This window comes from Zalophus californianus, chromosome 16 (assembly GCF_009762305.2).
Source record: "Zalophus californianus isolate mZalCal1 chromosome 16, mZalCal1.pri.v2, whole genome shotgun sequence".
NCBI classification, from domain to species: Eukaryota; Metazoa; Chordata; class Mammalia; order Carnivora; family Otariidae; genus Zalophus; species Zalophus californianus.
This window is the reverse complement of record NC_045610.1, coordinates 26,370,947-26,395,114: the sequence shown is the minus strand read 5'-3', so window position 1 is coordinate 26,395,114 and position 24,168 is coordinate 26,370,947. Positions and strand designations below refer to the sequence as shown.

At 34.9% G+C, this 24,168-nt stretch overlaps 1 protein-coding gene across 2 annotated transcripts in view; it reads left to right on the top strand.

Moving 5' to 3' along the window:
- Nucleotides 1–23,630, top strand: part of MED13 (mediator complex subunit 13) — a 100,347-nt gene extending 76,717 nt beyond the window's left edge. The window contains exons 18-30 of one of the 2 annotated variants that reach the window (XM_027624481.2): nucleotides 2,022–2,245; nucleotides 4,375–4,564; nucleotides 5,504–5,966; nucleotides 7,174–7,393; nucleotides 8,380–8,571; nucleotides 8,769–8,992; nucleotides 10,829–10,971; nucleotides 11,476–11,634; nucleotides 11,750–11,938; nucleotides 13,890–14,038; nucleotides 15,945–16,118; nucleotides 18,776–18,876; nucleotides 19,608–23,630. In XM_027624481.2, the coding sequence (XP_027480282.1) occupies nucleotides 2,022–2,245; nucleotides 4,375–4,564; nucleotides 5,504–5,966; nucleotides 7,174–7,393; nucleotides 8,380–8,571; nucleotides 8,769–8,992; nucleotides 10,829–10,971; nucleotides 11,476–11,634; nucleotides 11,750–11,938; nucleotides 13,890–14,038; nucleotides 15,945–16,118; nucleotides 18,776–18,876; nucleotides 19,608–19,740 (2,561 nt within the window). In that variant the 3' untranslated portion in view covers nucleotides 19,741–23,630. The remainder of the gene's footprint in view (nucleotides 1–2,021; nucleotides 2,246–4,374; nucleotides 4,565–5,503; nucleotides 5,967–7,173; nucleotides 7,394–8,379; nucleotides 8,572–8,768; nucleotides 8,993–10,828; nucleotides 10,972–11,475; nucleotides 11,635–11,749; nucleotides 11,939–13,889; nucleotides 14,039–15,944; nucleotides 16,119–18,775; nucleotides 18,877–19,607) is intronic. The other variant, XM_027624482.2, reaches the window with a different exon arrangement.
- The last annotated feature ends 538 nt before the right edge of the window (nucleotides 23,631–24,168 follow it).

Here is a 24,168-nt window from a genome sequence, read left to right as displayed (position 1 = left end):
TAAAAAAACAAAACAAAACAGAAATTTGCTGGTTGTAAGAGTAGCAAATGAATACTCTAAATATGGTACACAGTACAGGGGTGCCCGGCTGGCTCAGTCAGTGGAACATGTAGCTCTTGATCTCAGGTTTGTGAGTTCGAGCTCCACATCGGGTGTAGAGATTACTTAAATATGAAATCTTTAAAATATATGGATGGGGCGCCTGGGTGGCTCAGTTGGTTAAGCGACTGCGTTCGGCTAAGGTCATGAACCTGGAGTCCTGGGATCGAGTCCCGCATCGGGCTCCCTGCTCAGCAGGGAGTCTGCTTCTCCCTCTGACCCTAACCCCTCTCATGTGCTCTCTCTCTCATTCTCTCTCTCTCAAATAAATAAAATCTTTAAAAAATAAAATAATATATGTATGTATGGTACACAGTAGATTTATGGTCATCTGTCAAGGCAAAGAACATTCAAAATACTTGAACTATCTGTTGAAGATTGTCTCTGAAAGGTGGGAGCTTTTGAAATATATTTGGAGGGCGCCTGGGTGGCTCAGTCAGTTAAGCATCTGCCTTCAGCTCAGGTCATGATTCCAGGGTCCTGGGATCAAGTCCCGCATTGGGCTCTTGCTCCTTGGGAGCCTGCTTCTCCCTCTGCCTCTTTCTCTCTCTTTTCTCTGTGTCTCTCATGAGTAAATAAATAAAATCTTAAAAAAAAAAAAAAAAGAAAAATGCAGGTTAATTATATTTTTACATTCTTTAAAAAACCAAATAGTGTGTACACACACGCACGCACGCGCACACACACACACAGTGTTCTGCACCTTACCAGTACACAGAGCTGTCTTTCTTTATTTTTAATGGGCATGTATTTCATTGTTCTTTACATATGATAATACTTTACCAATCCACTGTTTAATGGACATACATATTGTTTCTTTCATTGTCATCACAACTGTTTTTCTATACTGCACACATCTCTGGCTTAAAGGATGTGTGTTTTGTTGTTGTTGTTTTTATTGTTGCCAAATTACTCTCTGCGTATCAATTTAAACTCCCACCAGCAAAATGCCTGTTTCGGGAAACCCTTGCTAAAGTAGATGGGTGAAAATGGTTGTTTTATTATAGCTTGAGAAATGGCATAGCACAGACTGTAAGAGTAGATTTCCTGGCCTCTAATCCCATGTCTGCCACTTCTTGTGTGATTCAGACAAGTTGCTTAACTTCTTCATTCCTGCTTTCTCACCTCTAAAATGAGGTTAATATTAGTATCTGCCTTATAAGGTTTTGTGAGGATTAAATGAGTTAATATGTGTAAAGTTAGTATGTGTAAAGATCCTTGAACAGTACCTAGCACATAGTAAATGTTACAGTTTTTCACCAATAATTATTTTAAATTGCTTTCTCTTAATGAGATTGAGCAGCTTTTTATGTATAAGATATTTCCTTTTCTGTGAACTTAGTTCATACACTTTACCTATTTTTCTGTTAGGTTGTTGATCATTTTCTTAGGGATTTATAAGTCCCCTTTATATGGTAAGGAGTTTAACCTTTTGTCATCTGCATTACAAATCTTTTTTCCAATTTGTTGTTAATCATTTGGCTTTTTTGTAATGTTTTTTATGCCAAATTTTAAAATTTATATAGTCAGATTGATCAGCTTTTAAATGGACAGGTTTTATGTTATGCTTAGAAAGGCTTTCCCCAATCCAAATTTATAAAAAATAAAATAAAACTCCCCTCCCATGTTTTCTTTTGTACTTCTAAGTTTTTTTCATTTGAATTTTTTAAACAATTAAAACAATTTTAAGGATTAAATAAATTAAATTAATGTAAGTCATGTTTCCTAAAGACCATTTAGCAAATTCCTAACTGTGGAAAAGTCTCAATCATGGATTGACTTTAGATATTTTTATCTTTAATCAAATATTTTTGCTAATGACTTCAGTAACTTTGACATTTAAATGAAAGGAAGACATGTAACTGCTTTAAAGTATTTCCTTTTTTTTTTTTTAATATTAAAATATGTTTTTTCCTGTTTAGGAACTGATGAATCCCCAGAACCACTGCCAATCCCTACATTTTTGTTGGGTTATGATTATGATTTTCTGGTGCTTTCTCCATTTGCGCTCCCTTATTGGGAGAGACTTATGCTGGAACCCTATGGATCTCAAAGAGATATAGCCTATGTTGTATTATGTCCAGAAAATGAAGCCTTGTTAAATGGAGCCAAAAGCTTTTTTAGAGACCTCACTGCGATATATGAGGTAGGTGTTTAAAAAGAGGTATTCGGGGGTGGTGGGGGGAGTCAGCTTCTCCCTCTTCCTCTGCTCCTCTGCCTGACTCTTGCGTGCGTGCGCGCTCTCTCACGCTCTCTTCTCTCTTAAATAAATAAAGATCTTTAAAAAAAAAGAGGTGGCATTTTATAACTATAATTTGTATATTTATATATGAAATATACTGGGCAATTCAGTTGATTGGGACAGAGTAATAATGATGTGAAACTAGTTGTATAGTTCTCATGCTAGCCAGTTATGTTCTTTACAGCATTTGACCTGGACTGTCTGATGTGTGTGCCATGGGTCTCGGTGAAATCACTGTATTGGGGAAAAACCATTGAGGACATATGTATGCCATTTAAGATGTTTTTTTTTTTTTTAAATGGTTGCATTATTAAATAACCAGGAAAAAAATTACATTTATAAAAATTCTAGTCCTGGGCGCCTGGGTGGCTCAGTTGGTTAAGTGACTGCCTTCGGCTCAGGTCATGATCCTGGAGTCCCTGGATTGAGTCCCGCGTCGGGCTCCCTGCTCGGCAGGGAGTCTGCTTCTCCCTCTGACCCTCCCCCCATCTCATGTGCTTTCTCTCATTCTCTCTCTCTCTCAAATAAATAAAATCTTTAAAAAAAAAAAATTCTAGTCCTGATTCTCTAGACCTCAGGTGCTGACACTAGGCCTCACTTTCATAAAGTAAAGTTGTATTAGATTTCTCTATGATCTATATCATTTCTGAAATTCTTTTTTTTTTTTTTTTTAAGATATTATTTATTTATTTGAGAGAGAGAGAGAGAATGAGAGATAAAGAGCATGAGAGGGAAGAGGGTCAGAGGGAGAAGCAGACTCCCTGCCGAGCAGGGAGTCCGATGTGGGACTCGATCCCGGGACTCCAGGATCATGACCTGAGCCGAAGGCAGTCGCTTAACCAACTGAGCCACCCAGGCGCCCCATTTCTGAAATTCTTGAGTGATTTTTTAAATTCTTAACTGATCTTATAATTCTCATGTTGTATCCATCACTGAGTGCAGTGATTACAAATTTTAAGTGCTACAGGACATAAAGTCTTAACTTCATTTTACTTTCCTTTCCCCATAAATGCTTAGAAATCCAGTCTTTAAAATTTAATTTCTTCTACAGTCTGAGTTGTTTGTGCTTACTTAGCTCCTTTTAAATGTTCCACTTAATTACAAGGTATCTGTCCTGTGGATTTTGGAAATAAATATTTCCCAAGGAGTATTACTTGGAACACTAGTTCTGCAAAATCTTTCCAGAAAAAAGTTCCATAATTAAACAGGTTTGGGGAAACATTACATATTATTTTACTTTTTAAGAGAGTCACTATTCATATTAGATTATTAAAGCTTTTGAAAGTTGGGTTTTTTTTTTTTTTTTTTAAGCTTTTTAAAGTCTTTAACAGTAAAGAAATCCTCTCTCTAGGGGTGCCTAGCTGACTCATTTGGTGGAAGTGTGACTCTTGATCTCAGGATTGTAAAGTCAAGCCCCACACTGGGTGTGGAGCCTACTTAAAAAAAAAAAATCCTCTAGATTTTCTTAATTTAGTATTACAAACTTACTTGATATTGGACTTGTAACAAACATCAGCGGCCCACAGAATTGGAGGGAAAGGTGACAAATACATGGTATATTTATATACCAATTTTTATTTTTATTTGACTTGGCTATATGTGCATTTTTATGCTCACTATCTGTATTCTACAAGTTTTCATTATTCAAACCACATAGTTCTTGTGCCGTTATTATCTAGGTGTTTTATTTCATTGGAGATAGTTTAATTTAAAAAAAAAAAAAAAAAGTAATGGATTTCTAATGTAAAAAAGAAAAAGATGTACTACTTCACTTGATATTTTTATCCCAAATGTTAATTATAAATTATAAAGCTTAATTTAAATAACTTAAATGCTTGGGGCACCTGGCTGGCTCAGTTGGTAGAGCATGGAGCGCTTGATCTCAGGGTTGTGAGTTCGAGTCCCGTGTTGGGTGTAAAGATTACTTAGAAATATATCTTTTAAAAAATAAATAACTTCAATGCTTTATTTTATAGTGTGTACTCATACTATAATAAATTCACTAATTCTCCTTTCTGTATGTATATCTGTAGTCCTGTCGATTAGGTCAGCATAGACCTATTTCTCGACTATTGACGGATGGGATCATGAGAGTTGGATCTACTGCATCAAAGAAACTATCAGAAAAGTTGGTAGCAGAATGGTTTTCTCAGGCAGCTGATGGTAACAATGAAGCATTTTCTAAACTCAAGCTTTATGCACAAGTCTGCAGATATGATCTAGGTATTAAATTTGTGTTTATTTTATAAAACCAACGGTTGCAAAGTATGGCCCAATGTATCTGCTGTTTTTGTAAATAAAATTTTATTGGAACCCAGCTCTGCTCATCTATTTACATATTGTCTGTGGCTGCTTTTGTGCTACAAGATCTGAGCTGAATAGTTGAGACAGACTGTGTGACCCCCAAAACCCAAAATATTTACTGTCTGACCCTTTACAGAAAAAGTTTGCTGATCCCTAAAATAGGGATCCTATCAGGTAAGAAGAAATTGTGGGTATAAACAATTTCCTTTGCTTCTGTAGGATCTGATGAATTTGTGTTTTTATTTACGCTTATTAACATTAAGATTCTTGATTTGTTAATGGTTTAGAGATAAAATAACTTGTATTACCTCTACAACACCAAGAAAACAGTTCTTTGTTGGAACTAAGAAAATAACTATTTAAGACTTGGTTTTAACACTCTTGAATTAACATTGGATTAAATATCAGTGGACTTTAGACTTAATCTAAGGAAACACAACCAAAATATTGACCCTCATTAGGCATCTCTATATATGAACCCCATGATAACATTTTTTATTTTATATCTAGTTAGCTCTCAGTTTAGTCAGTGTTTATTCAACTTGTGATTTAGGAACCCTTTGAATGGTTTGATGAAAATTTGCTAGATTGTTTTCATTCAATTAATTATAACTAGTAAATATAATTTTGTTATACTTTCATGGGAACCATTTCTTTATTTTGTATGAAGTTCCATTTAAAATTTGTTTCTTCAGTTTCTGGGCAAAAGAAAAAGCTTTATCTCCTACATTGTTAGCATGCAGCTAAGGGAGGGTAATTACCAAAAGGCATCAATAGATTATTATTCACATAGAATAAAAAAAGAACCAATCAGTGAAGTAAAGAATTAAATATCCTGCCTGTTTTTATTACCTTTAGGTCCTTATCTTGCTTCCCAGCCTTTGGACAGCTCTCTACTTTCCCAGCCAAATTTAGTTGCCCCTACAAGTCAATCTTTGATTACTCCACCTCAGATGACAAGTACTGGAAACGCTAATACTCCATCTGCCACCCTAGCATCTGCAGCAAGCAGCACTATGACAATGACTTCAGGTGTTACCATGTCTTCTTCAGTTGCCACAGCTAATTCAACTTTGACCACAACTGCAACTTCATCTTCATCATCCTCCAACTTGAATAGTGGAGTATCATCAAATAAACTGCCCTCATTTCCACCCTTTGGCAGTATGAACAGTAATGCCACAGGATCCATGTCTACACAAGCAAGTACAGTTCAGAATGGCCAGCTAGGAGGGCAACAGTCATCAGCTCTACCAACAGCAGGGATTTCTGGAGAATCATCTTCACTTCCCACTCAGCCTCATCCTGATGTGTCTGAAAGGTACCTTTACTATTCTTTGCAGAAATGTAAATACATTATGCTTCTTTCTGTCTAAGATAGTCCTTGTGAATGAACATGGAAAGTTTTTTGATCTTATCCTTGAAATTTTAGTTTTTGTAATGTTGATTATTTTATCTCTAAAATTATAATGCACACTCTTCATAAATTCTTTAGCATAGAATCGTAAAATCTCATGGAATTAAGACCTTTAAAACCATTTAGTTCAACTATCCTGTGATGTTTGAATCTCTTCTGTGACATAACTGTTAAGTAAATTAGCCTTTGCAAATCACTACAATGATTTAGAAGTCACTACTGAACCAGTCTGTTCAGAGCTTATTAAGAGCCATACAGAGATTTGGATCTCAGCTCTGCCATTTACTGGCTATGTGACTTTAGGAAAGTTGTCTGACTTCTCTGAGCATGTTATTTGTAAAATGGGAGCAGTAGGATATAATGTACATTAAGTGCTTTATACAGTGCTTCCAAACACGTGAGTTATTTATGACAGCAATGATAATTGCAGTTCTCTATTCCTTTTATGATGAAGGTATTGAGTGAGCTTCCCTTTTGACTTACAGGTTAGGTTAACATGAGCTTAGTAATATCTTTCAGTTACCCAGATGCACTTTGCTCAAAGTTAAACTTATTTATGTGAGTAAAAACAAACTATTAATTTACCCAGGTTGATGCATTCATCTTGAACATCTAAAGAGATTTGGAGTTTTAAAAAAATATCACCATCAAAGAATGAAGCTTGTGCACTATTAAAGTTATGAAGTGTGAAATGAATATGTATAGGCTATTAATGTAGTAGAACATTGACTAAGTCTGAAAACCTGGTGTCTTTCTGGTCTGGCTCTGCTTTGTCATCTTTAGCAGCTCAGCGAACTATCTTTGTCTCAGTTTTATCACTTAAGCATTAAGCTCTCTAGTGTTTTTGGATATTCTGTGGTTTTAAAAATTCTATTCCCTTTTTTAATGCAAGCCCTCTTAACGTAAGGGTATTTGTATACCATGAAATTGTGTGCACAGTGTTTACTATTCTATTTGGAGAGAAAGAGATGTCCCTTAATTTTTAGAGAAGCTCTCCGACACCCCCCACCGGAAGAAGGGGAGAGGTTACTAAGAACCTGCTTTTTGATATTACCTCAAAAAGTATGGTACAACTTTTTTCCTAACTGTATATTTCTACCTTAAATTTTAGCACAATGGATCGGGATAAAGTGGGTATCCCCACAGATGGTGATTCACATGCAATCACTTATCCACCTGCAATTGTTGTTTATATAATTGATCCTTTTACTTATGAAAATAAAGAGGAGAGCACTAATTCTTCTAATGTATGGACTTTGGGGCTACTTCGATGCTTTCTGGAAATGGTCCAGACTCTTCCTCCTCATATTAAGAGTACTGTTTCTGTACAGGTAAGAATAATTTTTGCAAGTTAAACAGTTTGATGTAGACAGAAGTTAAAGCCAGGTTCTATTATATTTTACTTTAAGTGATATTATAATAGAATCCCTAGGGATTTTATAAAAGATAAACTTTACAATCATACCACAATAATAATGGAGAATAAAAAGGTTGCATTTAAGTACATTAAATATTTCTCTTGTGTTATAAACCAGTTTTTAAATTGATAAGCTTAAATAGAAGACCAGAGCATGGATCTATATAAACTAAACTAGAGTTCTAAATAAGATAGATTGCAAGTAAAAGTAAGAAATTAATGATATTGGGGGTGCCGGGGTGGCTCAGTACGTTAAGCTTCTGACTTTTGATCTTATTAGCTCATGTCTTGATCTCAGGGTCATGAGTTCAAGCCCTACATTGAGCTCCACACTGGGCATGGGGCCTACATTTTAAAGGAGTGGGCTGCTGGGTAGCTTAGTTGGTTAAGAGTCTTACTGTTGATTTTGGCTCAGGTTATGATCTCAGGGTGCTGGAATTGAGCTCCTTGTCAGACTCCATGCTCAGTGGGAAATCTGCTTGAGGATTCTCTCTCTCTCTCTCTCTCCCTCTCCCTCTGCCTCCCCCCCCCAACTCGCACACGTACTCTCTCACTCTCTCAAAATAAATAACTCTTTAAAAAAACAAAAAATTAAAGAAATTAGTGATATTAACTTGTTTGCAGAGATTGAATTATTTCTTTATAGACTATATATAGTAGGACTAATCAGTGGCAGTATTGATTAACTGCTGTGTAGAAATTTTAAAAGGTTTTTACATAACCTGTTAGTAAAACTGATTATTAAAAACCTGTATAATAAAATATAATTCTTTAGAACATAGTTTTAATTAGGTTTTGTTTAAATTCTCTAGTAAATGTTTTTAGAGTTTTAGACCCATGGTTCTTTTTATTTTTAGTTTTGGAAGTTTAACCTTTGTAATATTTGCCTATAATTCTTAGATTGTTCCTTGTCAGTACCTGTTGCAACCTGTGAAACATGAAGATAGACAAATCTATACCCAGCATTTAAAATCCCTGGCTTTTTCGGCCTTTACCCAATGTCGGAGACCACTTCCAACATCAACCAACGTGAAAACATTGACTGGCTTTGGTCCAGGCTTAGCCATGGAAACTGCTCTTAAAAGTCCTGATGTAAGTATGTTTTCCGTGACCAAAGTTATTGAATAACTGTACATTTTATGATTTTATACAAAACTAAGTGCAGTTCTTTGTTTAGTTCTCATTTTCTGATTATCTTATAATTGGATATTGATAATATATCACATTTTCAATAAAAGATTTTTCTATAATTGTCTAGTACCATAGTACCTTTATTTTTTATTTTACAGAGACCAGAGTGTATTCGACTTTATACACCACCTTTTATTCTGGCTCCAGTGAAGGATAAACAGACAGAGCTAGGAGAAACATTTGGAGAAGCTGGACAGAAATATAATGTTCTTTTCGTGGGCTACTGTTTATCACATGATCAAAGATGGATTCTTGCATCTTGCACAGATCTATATGGAGAACTTTTAGAGACTTGTATCATTAACATCGATGTCCCAAATAGGTACCTCTGTTTCCTTAAGTGTATCATTATATCATCCATTTTAAAAAATTCTCTCTCACACACAAATACACACACTGTTTCATTTTTAATGAATAGAAAACTGTTTGGAAGGTCATGGACATTAAGTTTTGGGATTGTGCGTGCTTTTCACTTTTTTGGGTAGTGAATATATTGTATAATTAGAAATAATTTTGAGTGATCTTTGTTATACAGACAAAAGAGATTAAAGTCCCTAAATTCTATGTAATAAAGCTTGAGGCAATGATTTCAGCCTAAGAAATTTTAAAGAATGGAATGAGAGAGCCCTCTGCAATTAAAAAAGAGCATCCTATATAGCATTTACTTCTCTCAGGTACCATCTAAAATATAGTCCCTAATTAACTGAGTTTACTACCTTTACTAAAATTGTTGACTGAAAATTTTCCTTTTAAGTGTTGGAATGTCTTCTGAAAATGGTGGCCTTATTTTTAGAATTCTTCTTGGTAGTAATTAGATATCATGCTCAGTTATTTATCAAGGCTGTAACTAATAGATCACAACAGGTAAGCCTCATATTAAGTTATAACCTAATAGACATTTTCAAGACACTAGTTTCAAGGCTAGTGAACATGGCATAAGAGAACCTGAAAGGCAGGTCGATGAAGTAATGTTCAATTTTGAGGTTTGGTTGTATCCTTTATTTTTTTATTATATAAAGATCAGTTTCTTTAAGCTCAGAAATTGATTATGTGCAGAAATGTTTAATGAATATTAGGTTATAGTGGTGCTGAAGAAGTGGAATATAGAAACATTATTGGTTATAAAGATTTATTGACCATTTTTTATAATTCTTAGAGAAATACTTCATACCTTATTTCCTTGACACAATTTTGATTTTTTAAAATGGTCATGAAGTGAGTTTTGGAAATAGTGTGCTTATCTGTGAAGGATGAGAAAGAGTAGAGAAAGAATAATACCACCTTTCCAATACAAAGATAGTATTGCCATTTTACTGAAAGTAGAAGTGAGATAATGGTAAAAAGGTCCAACTCCAGAGTCATGGTGACGTGGGTTCAAATCCCAACTCTCCTACGTACTGGTTATATGATCTTGGGAAAATTACTTTAGCTAGCTGAGCTTCCACTGTGAGAATAAATAAAATAAATAAATAAAACCGGGAGAATAATTTTATCTCCCTCCTAGGGTTTGTTAGGCTGAAATGAGGTATCACATGTAAATTGACTGGGCATAATGCTTGCTATGTATTAAGTGCTCAGTAAATCATAGCTGCCATGGCTCAGCCACAGAGTGCTTATGTCATGTACTTGCCTAATAAAGGACATGCATGCAGAAAACACAACAGTGTTGTTTGGTCTGAGAAGTGTAGTCTTTTGTTTAATATTCTTCAACTTAAAGTATAGAGCAAGGGTTGGCACACCACAGCCCGTGTGCCAAATCTGGCTACATGCGTTTGTTTAAGTATTATCTGTGGCTGCTTTCATGCTGTAGCAGCAGAGTTATTATTGCAACAGAATCTTGATGGCCTGCAAAGCTTAATATATTGGCCCTTTAAAGAAAAAGTTTGCAATCTCTGGTGTAGAACAGTGTTTCTGATGAATTTTGGTGGTTCATGGACAATTTTTCTTTTAAGTTAAGAATCTATTTTAATGTGTATTATGAAAAACATAAAGTAGCATGCTAAACACTGTGGTTTTATGTATATTCTTGCTTATGACTTATGTAAAAAGTGTCAGGCATTAAAACTGAGGGACTAGTTTTTCACAAATTTGAGCTCTTTTAAAATGTTCTCGTATGATTTTTAGAAATATTTAATTGTCTCTTTATTCTGTACAACAGGGCTCGTCGGAAAAAAGGATCTGCTAGAAGATTTGGTCTACAGAAACTTTGGGAGTGGTGCTTAGGACTTGTACAAATGAGTTCATTACCCTGGAGAGTTGTAATTGGCCGCTTAGGAAGGATTGGTCATGGAGAATTGAAAGGTAAAATTGTGCTTTGATTGTTAAGTACTTCAACTTCTGTTTTGTGTTACTTAATATACTGTCAGGACACATCTGGGTATATGTTCTGAGTAAAATGCAGACATTATAAAAACTAGTTTTTTGTTTTGTTTTCAAAGAGGAATTACATATGTCTAGGTCACAAATGGCCTAATTCCAATTTTAAAAGGACATTTTATATTTTGACTATACCACCAGTGTTATTACTACTATTCTTATTTATTGTCTTCTATTTTTTCCTCTTTCTGCTTATTATTCAGTTCATCCCCTGTTTAGCAAATACTAATTGATGTTGACATACATTAAAGTTAGGTAGATAAAGGACGTTGAGTAACATCAGCAATATATTTGGCTTGATGATGACTCCTATTGGAGGAATTCACTAGTTTTAAGACCATTATGTTTTAACTTTGGCTCTAGAGGGCGTTAACAGTGCTGTTACTTTGGATATTGTTTTTTTTTTTTTTTTACTATTGATACCCACAGATTGGAGCAGTTTGCTGAGTCGTCGAAACTTGCAGTCTCTAAGTAAAAGGCTCAAAGACATGTGTAGAATGTGTGGTATATCTGCTGCAGACTCTCCCAGCATTCTCAGTGCTTGCTTGGTAGCAATGGAACCCCAAGGCTCTTTTGTTATTATGCCAGGTTAGCTATCCTTAGTTTATATCAGATTTAATTTTTCATGTGCTTGTGTTTCTAATATTATGTAAAATTGATTCTTCTTTTATTGAAAGAAAAAATAAATTCTCTTTATTTCCAGATTCTGTGTCAACTGGTTCTGTGTTTGGAAGAAGCACCACTCTAAATATGCAGACATCTCAGATGCTAAATACCCCACAGGATACATCATGTACTCATATACTTGTGTTCCCTACTTCTGCTTCTGTGCAAGTAGCTTCAGCTACTTATACCACTGAAAATTTGGACTTAGCCTTTAATCCCAACAATGGTAGGTGAATTGTTCTTTAAAGGTTTGCAAATATAAAATAAGTCTTGGATGATTGTGGCTGATTTTAGGCTGACGAGTGCCTCCCCAAACCTATCCTTATCCGGTAAATGTTTCTGAAACCTATCAGTGTTAACCTTATATGACCAAAAAAGACTTGGCATATGTGATTAAGTTAAAGATCTTGAGATGGAGAGGTTATCCTGGGTTATGCAGGTGGGCACTAAATGCAATCACATGTATCCTTATAAGAGGGAAGCAAAGGGAAATTTGATGATGCCCAAAAGAGGAGAAGGTCATGTGATGGAAATGGAGGGAAGGAAAGTCACAGAGAAATAATCCTGTGCTGCTGACTTTGAAGATGGAGGAAGGGGGGCCATGGAGCCAAGGAACGCAAGGAGTGTAGTTCTAGATGCTGGAAAAGAGATGAAAACGGATTTCCCCTGGAGGCTCCAGAAAGAGCATAGGCCTCCTGGTTCCTGATGTTGACCTCTAATGACCAGTACTTTGATTTCAGCCCAGTAAAACTGATTTTGGACTTTTGGACCCCAGAACTGTAAGAGAATGAAGGCATGTTGTTTTGAGTCAACAAGTTTGTGGTAATTGGTTAAAAATGCAATAGGAAACTAATACAACCATTCTTCTACCTTATTGATATTGGAACTAGTGCTGTGAATTATCTCATAAATATTTACTTATTTTAAAAGGCAACATTGATCATAAAATGCACAAGTTTTTGCCTGTGCTGCTCGCTACCTGTACATAAATCATAGACTTTGCAGCATATTTTATATTCCTTTCTAAATTGATTTGCCAAAATAATTTATATAAACTGCCATAGTAGGGAATAACTCTTATAGATAAACTTACAGATTACATTTTAGTAGAAGAGAAAATGATATTCCATTGTTGCTCTGAGGTACCTTAGAAAATGGCACATCTCTAAAGTCACAAGGGGCACCTGGGTGCCTCAGTCGTTTGAGCGTCCCGCTCTTGATTTTGGCTCAGGTCATGATCTCAGGGTCCTGGGATCAAGCCCCATGTCAGGCTCTTTGCTCAGCATGGAGTCTGCTTGAGTTTCTATCCCTCTGCCGCCCACCCCCCAAATAAATAAATCTTAAAAAAAAAAAAAAAGAAACAAAATCACAAGGAGTATTTATTATTTTCTTCTTTCAGTGCGTTATACAATAACTTGAATGTATTTTATATACTAATAAAGAATTAGAGTATTAATTGTGCATAGTCCATTTTAAATACATTTTCATTTCCAGCATACTATGTTTGTTTTGTATTAGTTTTCTGTTGCTGCTGTAGCAAATTGACACATGCTTAGTAGCTTAAACAACACACATTTATTATCTTACAGTTCTGGAGATCAAAAGTTTAAACCAGTCTTACCTGGGCTGAAGTCAGTGTGTCTGCAGGGTTGGTTCTTTCTGGAAGCTCTACGGGAGAATCTGTTCCTTTGCCTTTTGCCAGCTTCTAGAGCTCGCCTGCACCTCTTGCTCATGGCCCCTTCTTCCATTTTCAGCAGCAGCAGTGTAGCATCATCACATCTCCATCACTGACTCTAACCCTACTGCCTCCCTCTTATTAGGACCCCTGTGATTACATTGGACCCACCTGGATAATCCAGAATAATCTCCCCATCTCAAGATCCTTAGCTTGATCACATCTGCAAAGTTCTTTATGGTAACATATTCACACATTCCTGGGATTAGGATGTGGACATCTTGGGGGAGGGCATTATTCACACTACCACATGCTTGTTTATAATGTATAATTGTTTATATGGCTCCTAAAACAATACTTGGCACATGGTAGACATTCAATAGATGTTAATTAAATTAACCCATTTTGGTTAAAATTCATTAATTTATTTTAACCCTCTCCTGAAAATGACCGCGGGATGTGAAAAATGGAGGATTTATTTATTTTTCTTTCTTCTGTATAGATGGAGCAGATGGAATGGGTATCTTTGATTTATTAGACACAGGAGATGATCTTGACCCTGATATTATTAATATTCTTCCTGCCTCTCCAACGGGGTCTCCTGTACATTCTCCAGGATCTCATTACCCCCATGGAGGTGATGCTGGCAAGGTAACTGTGTTATAAAAGCTTAATCTAAATGTCATTCATTAACTTATTAATGGATTGATATATGAAATAAAACATTTTTTTCCTGGGAAATTAACAAGAAGTGAGATTAATAGTACATTCTTGCATCCTGTCTTACAGATGTTACAACTTTGAATTGTGAATAATAAAAAGAATATCTAAGGGTCTGCTGTCCCTGACTTCATGTTTTTCTAGACTACTTGGCTTTAGTCCTTTTGTAGTTTTCCTGCCTTTTTACCATTGCTCCTAATCAGGTATAGGATCAGATTATCTGAGAATTAGTATATGCTCTAAGAGATGCCACTCAATCAGGGCTTCCCTCTGTCTTAATTTTTAGCATTTGGGAAGCAGGCTGTCTTGTCCTTCTATTTGAACTCACAACTAATTGGGCTTCATTTGAATAACATCTTTATTTGAGTGAAATTATATATAGTGGTTATTTGATTGTTATAGTATGCATATGTTTAGAATCTGCCCTTTTAAAATAAGGATCTTGGGGTGCCTGGGTAGCTCAGTCGGTTAAGCTTCTGCCTTCAGCTCAGGTCCTGATCCCAGGGTCCTGGGATCGAGCCCCACATTGGGCTCCCTGCTCCGTGGGAAGCCTGCTTCTCCCTCCCCCACTCCCCCTGCTTGTGTTCCCTCTCGCTGTCTCTCTCTCTCTGTCAAATAAATAAAATCTTTTTAAAAAAATAAAATAAGGATCTTTCAGGATGCCTGGGTGGCTCAGTTAAGCGCCTGCCTTTGGCTCAGGTCATGATCCCAGAGTCCTGGGATCAAGTCATGCATCTGTCTCCTTGCTCAGCAGGGAGCCTGCTTCTCCCTCTTCCTGCTGCTCTCCCTGCTTCTGCGCGCTCACTCTCTCTCTGACAAGTAAATGGATAAAATCTTAATAAAATAAGGATCTTTCTCCAGTTTTACCTTACATCTTTCCTTTTTTTTTTAAACTGGAAAGAAGTGAGATTATTAGGGTGCCTGGCTGGCTCAGTTGGTAAAGTATGCAACTCTTGATTTCGGGGTTTTAAGTTCGAGCCCCATGTTGGGTGTAGAGATTACATAAAAATAAAAAAAAAACCTTGGAAAAAAGTGAGATTATTGAAAAAATATATATGTATATAGAAAAGCACCAGTAATCTCACCACTTTAATAAAATCGTTTTTACTTTTAGCAGATTACCTTCCTTTCACATGTATTTATATTGTGGCTTTCAATACATATAAATAAGTATAATCACCTTTTAACATCATTGTTTTCCCGTAATTTGTTATATCATTCCCAAAATGTTGGACATTTAAGTATTTTATTTTTTTCTGTTACAAGACAGTATTGCAATGAACATTTCCATGCATATCATTTTCTTCTTTTTATCTATTTCCTTAACATAAATACCAAGAAATACATGGACTAAATCTGAAGGATATGAGCCTCACTTAATAGTTGTCCCTTCCTATTGCCATAATGCTTTCCAAAAAACTAATAACTGCATTTTATAGTGTTAGATGAACAAAGCTAAATTTAATTTACCTTTTGGATTGAGATGTGGTGGTCAGGAATTAGTTGAGGGAGTATTAGGAAGTAAGTTAGAAATTTCATTGAACATTTTGTATTTTTCAATTGGCTGGAAAGGTTTATGCACACATTCACTGAACATGGGCTTGGCATAATAATACAAACTTAAACAGTTGGTATATTAATTTCTTCATATAACTCTTAAAACTCATTCTTTAAATTATGATCTTACTAAGTATATAGCAACTGATTTTTTTCAATATCCTTTAGTATTTTTTTAAATGGGTGTCATAAGATAGACTGATTGCCATAAACCATTCTGTATATCTAGTGCCAAGGTATATCAAGTGAACTAACACACTTTTAATTTTCTCTATTTAAGGGCCAGGGTACTGATCGGCTACTTTCAACAGAATCTCATGATGAAGTAACTAATATTCTTCAGCAACCATTGGCCCTTGGTTACTTTGTATCAACTGCCAAAGCGGGTCCGTTACCTGACTGGTTCTGGTCAGCATGTCCTCAAGCACAATATCAGTGTCCCCTTTTTCTTAAGGTATTTCCATTTCTATGCCAGTTCCTAAATAATGCTAATTGATGGCTTAATTCCTAAGAAATAGAAGTGTCTAAGGTCTTATTAAATGCATTTTGAAATATGACAAGATCACAAGGAAGTTACCTAATTATGAAACAGCTCTATACTTTTTAAATTGAAACTTAAGTTTGAACTTTTAATTAATCTTAAGTTATATTTCTGGGACCCTTGCTCTTATTATTTGCAGCTGCACATGTGGAAGTTTAAATCTGGGTGAACCTTATATTACTTTTAATCTAACCTTCTCATTTTCTAGGTGAGCATATTAAAGTTCAGAAAAACTCATTTGTCCAAAGTCATAAATTGGTAGTAGACCCAGGACTACAGTCTGGATCCTTTCATGATTATACTGTTACTCTTTGAATTACATCATACTGCTATTATGCCATAATATTTTGGGGATTAAAGGATTCATAGTTTTGTTAAGAATATTTGATATTTAGGTCCATTTACTACCTCCTTAAAATTTTTTTTCTAGCTTTGTAAATTGCTGTGTTAGACTATTAAGTGGTTTTCAAGTGCTAAGCTTCTCAGACCCATAGTGACTTATTTATCCAAACAAGTTCATTAGCAAGTGACATAACGAGGTTGAGATACATTATAAAATGGTAAAATGAGATGTGAAAGCCCTATCCAGAGTTTGTTACTGCTGTTGCTTACTACTATTCCAGAATAGGAAATTCAGATCTGATTCATTTATTCTTACATAACACGCACCAGAAGTTGACTGTTTTATTCCAGAAGTCATGCTAACCTCACTTCTTGCCAGTTGCTTTTTACATGTAGGATAAAAGTTGGATACTGTGCTTTAGTTTTGGGGGGTTATAGTTTAGTAGGTACCTGAACCAATAGGCTTGTCCTCTCTTAAGCCTGTTGCTATTAAATCTTGATACCCTTGGCCCACATACCATTGAGTCAGTGACATTTGAGACTAAGCATTGAACTTCAGTAGCACATTCATAAAGAATACAACAACTGTTGATCTGAATTGACTATTGATGCAATAATATATTTAGGGAGTGGCAGTCAAGGTAATGAAGTTTTATCATATGACTTTTCTTCCTCTTCCAGTATATGTACAGTGGTCTATACAGATCTCATTACAAGAACATATTCCCAGTGTGTTTCTGCAAAATAGTAGTTGTCGGTGTTTCTTCAAAACAAAGGGTTCTTTGGTCCTTTGGGAAATGTTGCACATGCTTTCTGCCCCCCTTTTCTTGTTATAATACATGTATGCACATTAAAGTTTCTGGAAAAACAGCAGTAAATAACATTGTATACCTACTATTTCCCAAACTTACTTTAATACACCAGAAAGCGATTGTGTAACACCAATGAATAGTTCATGACCTTAGTGTTTCACGGAACATTTTTTTAGGAAACACCACTTTACAAAAAGTCCAAGGGACTATCCAGATTCTTTTCTACTCAATATTTATTTGCAGAGAGGATAGTGTAAAGTGGGCATTCACCCTCAGATACAGTGTAACAAGATTAGGACTTCTGGTCTGAATTACCAGGTAAGGCATAATTTACCATAATTTTGTTCACCTTTTGTTTTCATACATTCCATTTTATTTCCTATACCATAGGCAATAAAACCACCTGATGTGTTTCTCTTTACTTGGAAAAATAATAAATTGTTACCTAGATGATTAAAAAATCTTTTTATCATAGAAATTAAATGGTAATATCTGGTACTGACTATATTCATCTAATTTGTAGTGATATGCCATATGAGACTTTTGTTTATACCTTATAAATCAAGAGTTTATGGGCAGTTAAAAAAACACCTATCTTTGGTTATATTCTTGAATATATAACACAAGAGTTTATATATATATGTGTATATATATAACAGTTGGGGAGAAGAGATGACCTAAATATAAAATAGTATCTTTTACAGTATACAGAATGAGATCTGCTAAGAGTTTCTCCATCTCTCATAGTTTTTTTTTTAACACTTTACATATATTGACTCAATAAACAAAAAATTATTCACTTTAATTGAAATTCCTTTCTTCCACTCTTCATTGTCATACCGAAATGGGTGTGACAGTTGTCACCAAGCCTCCGTTACGAAATTGCATGGGCAAAGAAGGCACTATGCACTGTACTAGAGTGCTCACAATTCCACCATAGGTAATTTTGTTTAAAATTTATACCTTTGTAAGCAGTATATTTGCATATACTTACTCCTCTTAACATTTTTCAGTGCTAGACCTACGTGTATGTGCATAAAGTTCTATGTAACCTGTAGACAGACTTCAGGTTTATCAGCTTAGTGCTTCTTTAAACATTTACGCAACTAAGCATGTTACACTCAGAAAATAGATGCCTTTAAATGACTTTTAAAATAACTTTTCAATAACCTTTTTAAGGATTATTATGTGGTCTCAAAAGCAATAGAGCTGACAAAAATAAAGTAAGATTCAGTATAAGTTATGCACTTAAAAATTCTGTAATAAATTGGTTAAACAAGGAGAACAAGCATCTTTATAGTGGTGCCCATTCATTACATAGGTCTAAAATGTATTTCATCAAGGACGAGACTTTGGGAAAATAAGGTAAAACCAACAACTTTTCCATTTAGCTGACTGATTTCCTGTTTTTTTTAGGCCTCTTTGCACCTCCACGTGCCTTCAGTGCAATCTGACGAGCTGCTTCACAGTAAACACTCCCACCCACTTGACTCAAATCAGACTTCAGATGTCCTCAGGTATAACTCTTTTTACCGTTAAAGGTTCTCCATTACATCTTTGAAAGAATATAATGTTGATTCTTACATATTTCTCTCATATTTGACAATAATTAACAGTTGTGTACCCTTGGATCTCTAGATGAAGTACATCATTCAGAATGAGTGCTTTTCTTTCTAGCATGTGTAATCTACTTTTGAGAGTTCTTTTTATGAAAATTAGTTAATCTTTAATCTCCCCAAGGACTCTTTATTCCATACCTTCCACCATTTTTTAAAGTAGCTTTGAGGGGCGCCTGGGTGGCTCAGTTGGTTAAGCGTCTGCCTTCGGCTCCTCATGATCCCAGGGTCCTGGGATCCTTGCTAAGCAGGGAGTCTGCTTCTCCCTCTCCCTCTGGGGCTCCCCCTCCTTGTGCACTCTCTCTCTGTCAAATGAATAAGTAAAGTCTTCAAAAAAATAAAAAGGGGCGCCTTGGTGGCTCAGTCGTTAAGCGTCTGCCTTCGGCTCAGGTCATGATCCCAGGGTCCTGGGATCAAGCCCCGCATCGGGCTCCCTGCTCCGCGGGAAGCCTGCTTCTCCCTCTCCCACTCCCCCTGCTTGTGTTCCCTCTCTCGCTGTGTCTCTCTGTCAAATAAATAAAATCTTTAAAAATTGAAATAAAAAATAAAGTAGCTTTGAATCTTAGATGCTATAATTGGGAACTGTTTCCAAAATCTACAGTGAAAGTAAATACATGACTTACACTTTCCAGGTTTGTTTTGGAACAGTACAATGCACTCTCCTGGCTAACCTGTGACCCTGCAATCCAGGACAGACGCTCATGTCTCCCAATTCATTTTGTGGTGCTGAATCAGTTATATAACTTTATCATGAATATGCTGTGATCTTCATTCGATGGAACTGTGCAAGAAAAGAACAAGGAAAAAAGATATTTCGCTGCAAGATTAAGTTACAGTTATCTTCTCAGTGAAAGTCATCTGTGATGGGGTCTAATTCTTATTACTTCAACAAATATTGTTTTGACTTGGGGGGAGGGGCTATAACCCTGCTATTTTTCATTGACTATACTGAACTCTTTAGGATGATGACTGATCATACAAAACGTATTATAACATTTTCGTAGCAAAATTAACCTTTTTTTTCCAGTCACAGTATTTGTGAAAAGTAATGAGCCATAGTACCCAGTCATATTAAATGAATATTAAAAGCATGGAGAGGAAACATGAGGAACAATGAATTTCAACATACGGCTTCAGAACATCAAGATGTTCTTATATTGGATTATAGTATCTAGTATTCAAAAATGCCTGCATCTCTTATTTATTGTAAGTTTTTAAATGTATAAATTGTCTTATATTTCTTAACCTCTTTTATAAAAATTTTCCTAGAAGGTTTATACTGCCTTCTTGCTTTAAAGCAATTGGTCTAAAATATATGTAATCGTCTTAATTAAAAAGTTGCAGTAGGGTTGCTTTTAGAGTATTATTTTTTTGTAAGGGGGTGGGTGGGACAGTAAATTTGTATTGTCTCAATGTACAGTTTAATGGGGATAGAGGGAGAATAATGTCCATACCATTGTGTGTGGAGGATTTACAGCTAAGCTGTAGTTGCAGAGTACATGTACAGTAATGAAGTTCACTGTGTTTATAAATTGAAAAGGTACTGGGTCTTACAGCATTTTATATATCACACCTTTACAGAATAACATGATGGCAATATACAAGTGATATTGTTGGGTGGTTTAACTTAGAATAAAATGAGAATTCTTCAGTTATATTTTGTACTATGGTTTAGGGCTATGACTAATATTTCAGGCCATTTCCAGTGAAAGAAACTTAGTTTTACAAGAAAAACATTTGCTACTGAATGCTTAAACTAATTTTGGTGTTTAATGTTACATGCTTAAATGTTTTTGGTTTTGGTTTTTTTTTTTCAGTTTTGACAGTGGCACATCTAGGCATGGGAATATTATTAATTATGAAAATTATCTTCAGGATCTGCTATAAGGTTGAAATTTAGCCCAGCTCTAGGCATTTTACAAATTATTTTAAGAACAGTCACTCTGTTTGACTTTTTTTGTTTTTTAAATTAAAGATTGGGAATGTGTGTGAGAGTATGCATATGTATGGGTGTGTGTGTGCAATCAAACTGTGGTGTAAATAGATTCTCAGTGAATTCTGGTATTCATACTCTATTCCACTAGTTAAAAAACCATTTTCTAAACTTAACCTGTTTCCTTTTGCCTTTTTTATTTATTTAATTTTCTTGGTTTGGAGATGGCAGTCCCAAACACCAGAGTCTGTACTTTTCTATTACACAGCTCAGATTAAGGCAGGGCATATGCCAAGGAGGTTCTCACCTCCCTAAAGAAGGGACTTGAATTTTAGGGACTTTAATTCACCCCTTCCTTCAACACAGCTTTCCCCCTTCTTGTTTGCACATGCCAAGAGAAATGCTTTTATGCAGGCTTTACCCCCTTAAAATGTTGTTTCTACAGTGCTGCTCACAGGAGAGTCCAAGTTAGCCTCCTACCTTTGTTGCTGACTTGAATTCACAGTCACCAAGTCTACCTATCTTTCTTGGAAGCAGTCTAGCAAAATTTGGAATTTGTACATTCACTAATTCTCCACAAAGACAAAATCAATTGTATTTACAAAACTGTAATTCGGTATGTTTTGTTTTGTTTTTACTGAAACTTGTTTTGTAAATACTATATGCTTAGCTTAAATATCACTTTCTTATAAACAGTATAACTTCAAATTGTGTATATTAAAACATTAGCAAGTCTTGTTTTTTCTATGAAGAACACAACTGGTGACGAAGGTTTTCAATCACTTCTTCAAAATTACAATGCAATTCCAGTGGTCAGCATTTTTGAAATTAAAATTTAAAGATCACATCTCTGCATTCATTTTTAAATTATGCTAGCACACTACAGATTATGTTGGCATGTTTTGTTCTGTACTTAAAAAAAAACTTGTCTGAGATTTGAGGGAAAAGATGCTTATTTGGAATTTCTATAAAAAGTATCCTTTTTAAAATATACTTAGCCCAGTAGTGACTTCTAAAAATAAAAACTATATTCTCAGTTGTTTAATATCACTAGCTTATAGTAACCACACCTCAGTTTTGAAAATAGATTTTTAAAAAATTATTCCCTGACAGTTTCTTTTATATGGAGCCATAAGGAAGGAACGCAGTGTACAATTCCTTTTTATCTGGGAGTCAGGGAGTAGTTCCCAAATATACAGGATTTACTGATAAGACTTTTTTTTTCTTCCCTTCACATATAAATTCACACTTAAATAGAAAATTACTAAATAGTCATTAGAAAAGGTCAGGAGACTTATTTCAGAAAAAAAAAATTAACCTTTTGTGCAGGATGATGGATCTGACTTACTAATGTACTGTCACAGACAAGTATGGGTAGTATTTTTTTGTTTGTTTAAATGGTAAGCAAAATAATACATTCTTTATACCAGTTGATCACCAACACCTTGACTTCTTTGTTACAGTGCTAATGTCTATTTTTTGTGCAGTTATCCATTACCAAGCAGGGTGGAAGTTCAGTATTTTGGCATTTAAAAAGATTAGTTACATAATGTCTGCTTCCAACCAGTGAGAAACATCTAGCCATACTTTCTTATGCAAGCCATTCAGTTTTCAGGACTGTGAATTAACACTGTATGAATAAATTTCTGTACACCTTATTGTTTGGCCAGAAGGCCACCAAGTGTACTTATATGTAATCCTTAAATTTTAAAGTAGCTGTAATTTTTAAATCTTTCTAAACTTTTCTTAAACCACTAAAATTAAGCTCTTACTACTTAGTCAACTATCCTCAGCTGTATTCGTACTCAATTGTCAGTATGGCACAGATTACTGTATGAAAATATTCTCCTTTCGTCTTCATATTTACCTTCTGAGGTAATTTTTTAACTTAATGTGTTACTACAAAGATTTGCAGATCTTTAATCAAGCACTATGTTAATACTGTAATATCAAAATACTATGTTGCATTATTTAAAATGTTCAAATTGAATACATTAAAAGTTTTTAAATGCTGTCGCATCATATAAGTTGCTATTCATCCACTATGGCATCGCATATCAGTCTATTAATACATTTAATGTTGCATGAGTAATGTTTTGGTCTGGGTTTCCTCTTAAGATTTTAGTTTGTCTAAATTAAGGAAAAATGTTTTTGACACACATTTTTTTTTTTGGCCCTGCTCTCCCCCTCCCCCACTCTCCCCCCAATCCCCCAATCAGCTGGAAATCTTAACCTTCTGGTTTTTCTTGGTGTTTTAATGGGCCCAGAACTGTGGTTTAAATTTTCATATGTGTTTTCTCTTTTGTGGAGTATTAATTAAAAAACTGGATTTGGGACCTAAAATACTCCTCAGGTTGATGTATTCATGAAGTTTTAAAATAGCTTTAGTTTTCAAAGTAACTGGATTTGTGGACCTTAAAGTTACTGAGTTTAAACTACAAATTGTAACGTCATTACTGGACATGTCAGCATCAACTCTCTCAAAATAGCTTGGTCACTTTATGAAGGGGCGTTTTAAAGTTGTTGTTTAGCAGTGACATTTAATATGGTCCAATTGCTTTTTTTTTTTAATGTAACAAAAAAAAGAATAAGGAACAAACACTATTGCTGCCGAATGCCATAACACTGAGTTGTACAAATTGTGATTGAGGAAATGAAAAGGTTTATACTTTTTAAAAAAAAAAAAAACTTCAAATGGAATAAATTATTCATGAAGCCTTCATTGTGGTGTCTCATTCTGTTCAAAATATTTCCATCTTAAACTTACGTAAAAATTAGTATTTTTTTTCATCGTAAGTGGAAAGGGGTAACCTAAAAATTAATTGATGGGACTTTTCATTTCTCCATCTGTGGTATTTTATTTAAAAAAAGATTTTAACTGTTTCAGTGATTAATATACAGGAAAATTATATATGTATGTACATACTCCTGTTAGGCTGATCAGTTTGGTATCCATTTTCTAGTCTAAACAAGCTACTTTCAAATATTTAAAGCTTAGTTCAATCCTATTTTTTTGATCACATAAATGTTTTTGAAACATAAAGGGGTTCAGATATGAACAATCCATTAAAAATATTTTGTATAAGCACCCATTTTAAATATTTTTGTACAAACTTAAGCTGAGTAAGGACAAACCCCAAAATCGTTGTGTTCATTTTGAAATAGTTTGTGCCAACAAAAATATTAAAATAAGCCTTTTAAAGGGGATATATGTGGTTGGAACTTGTACTTAAGTTATTCTTTGTCTCACAGTTTATATT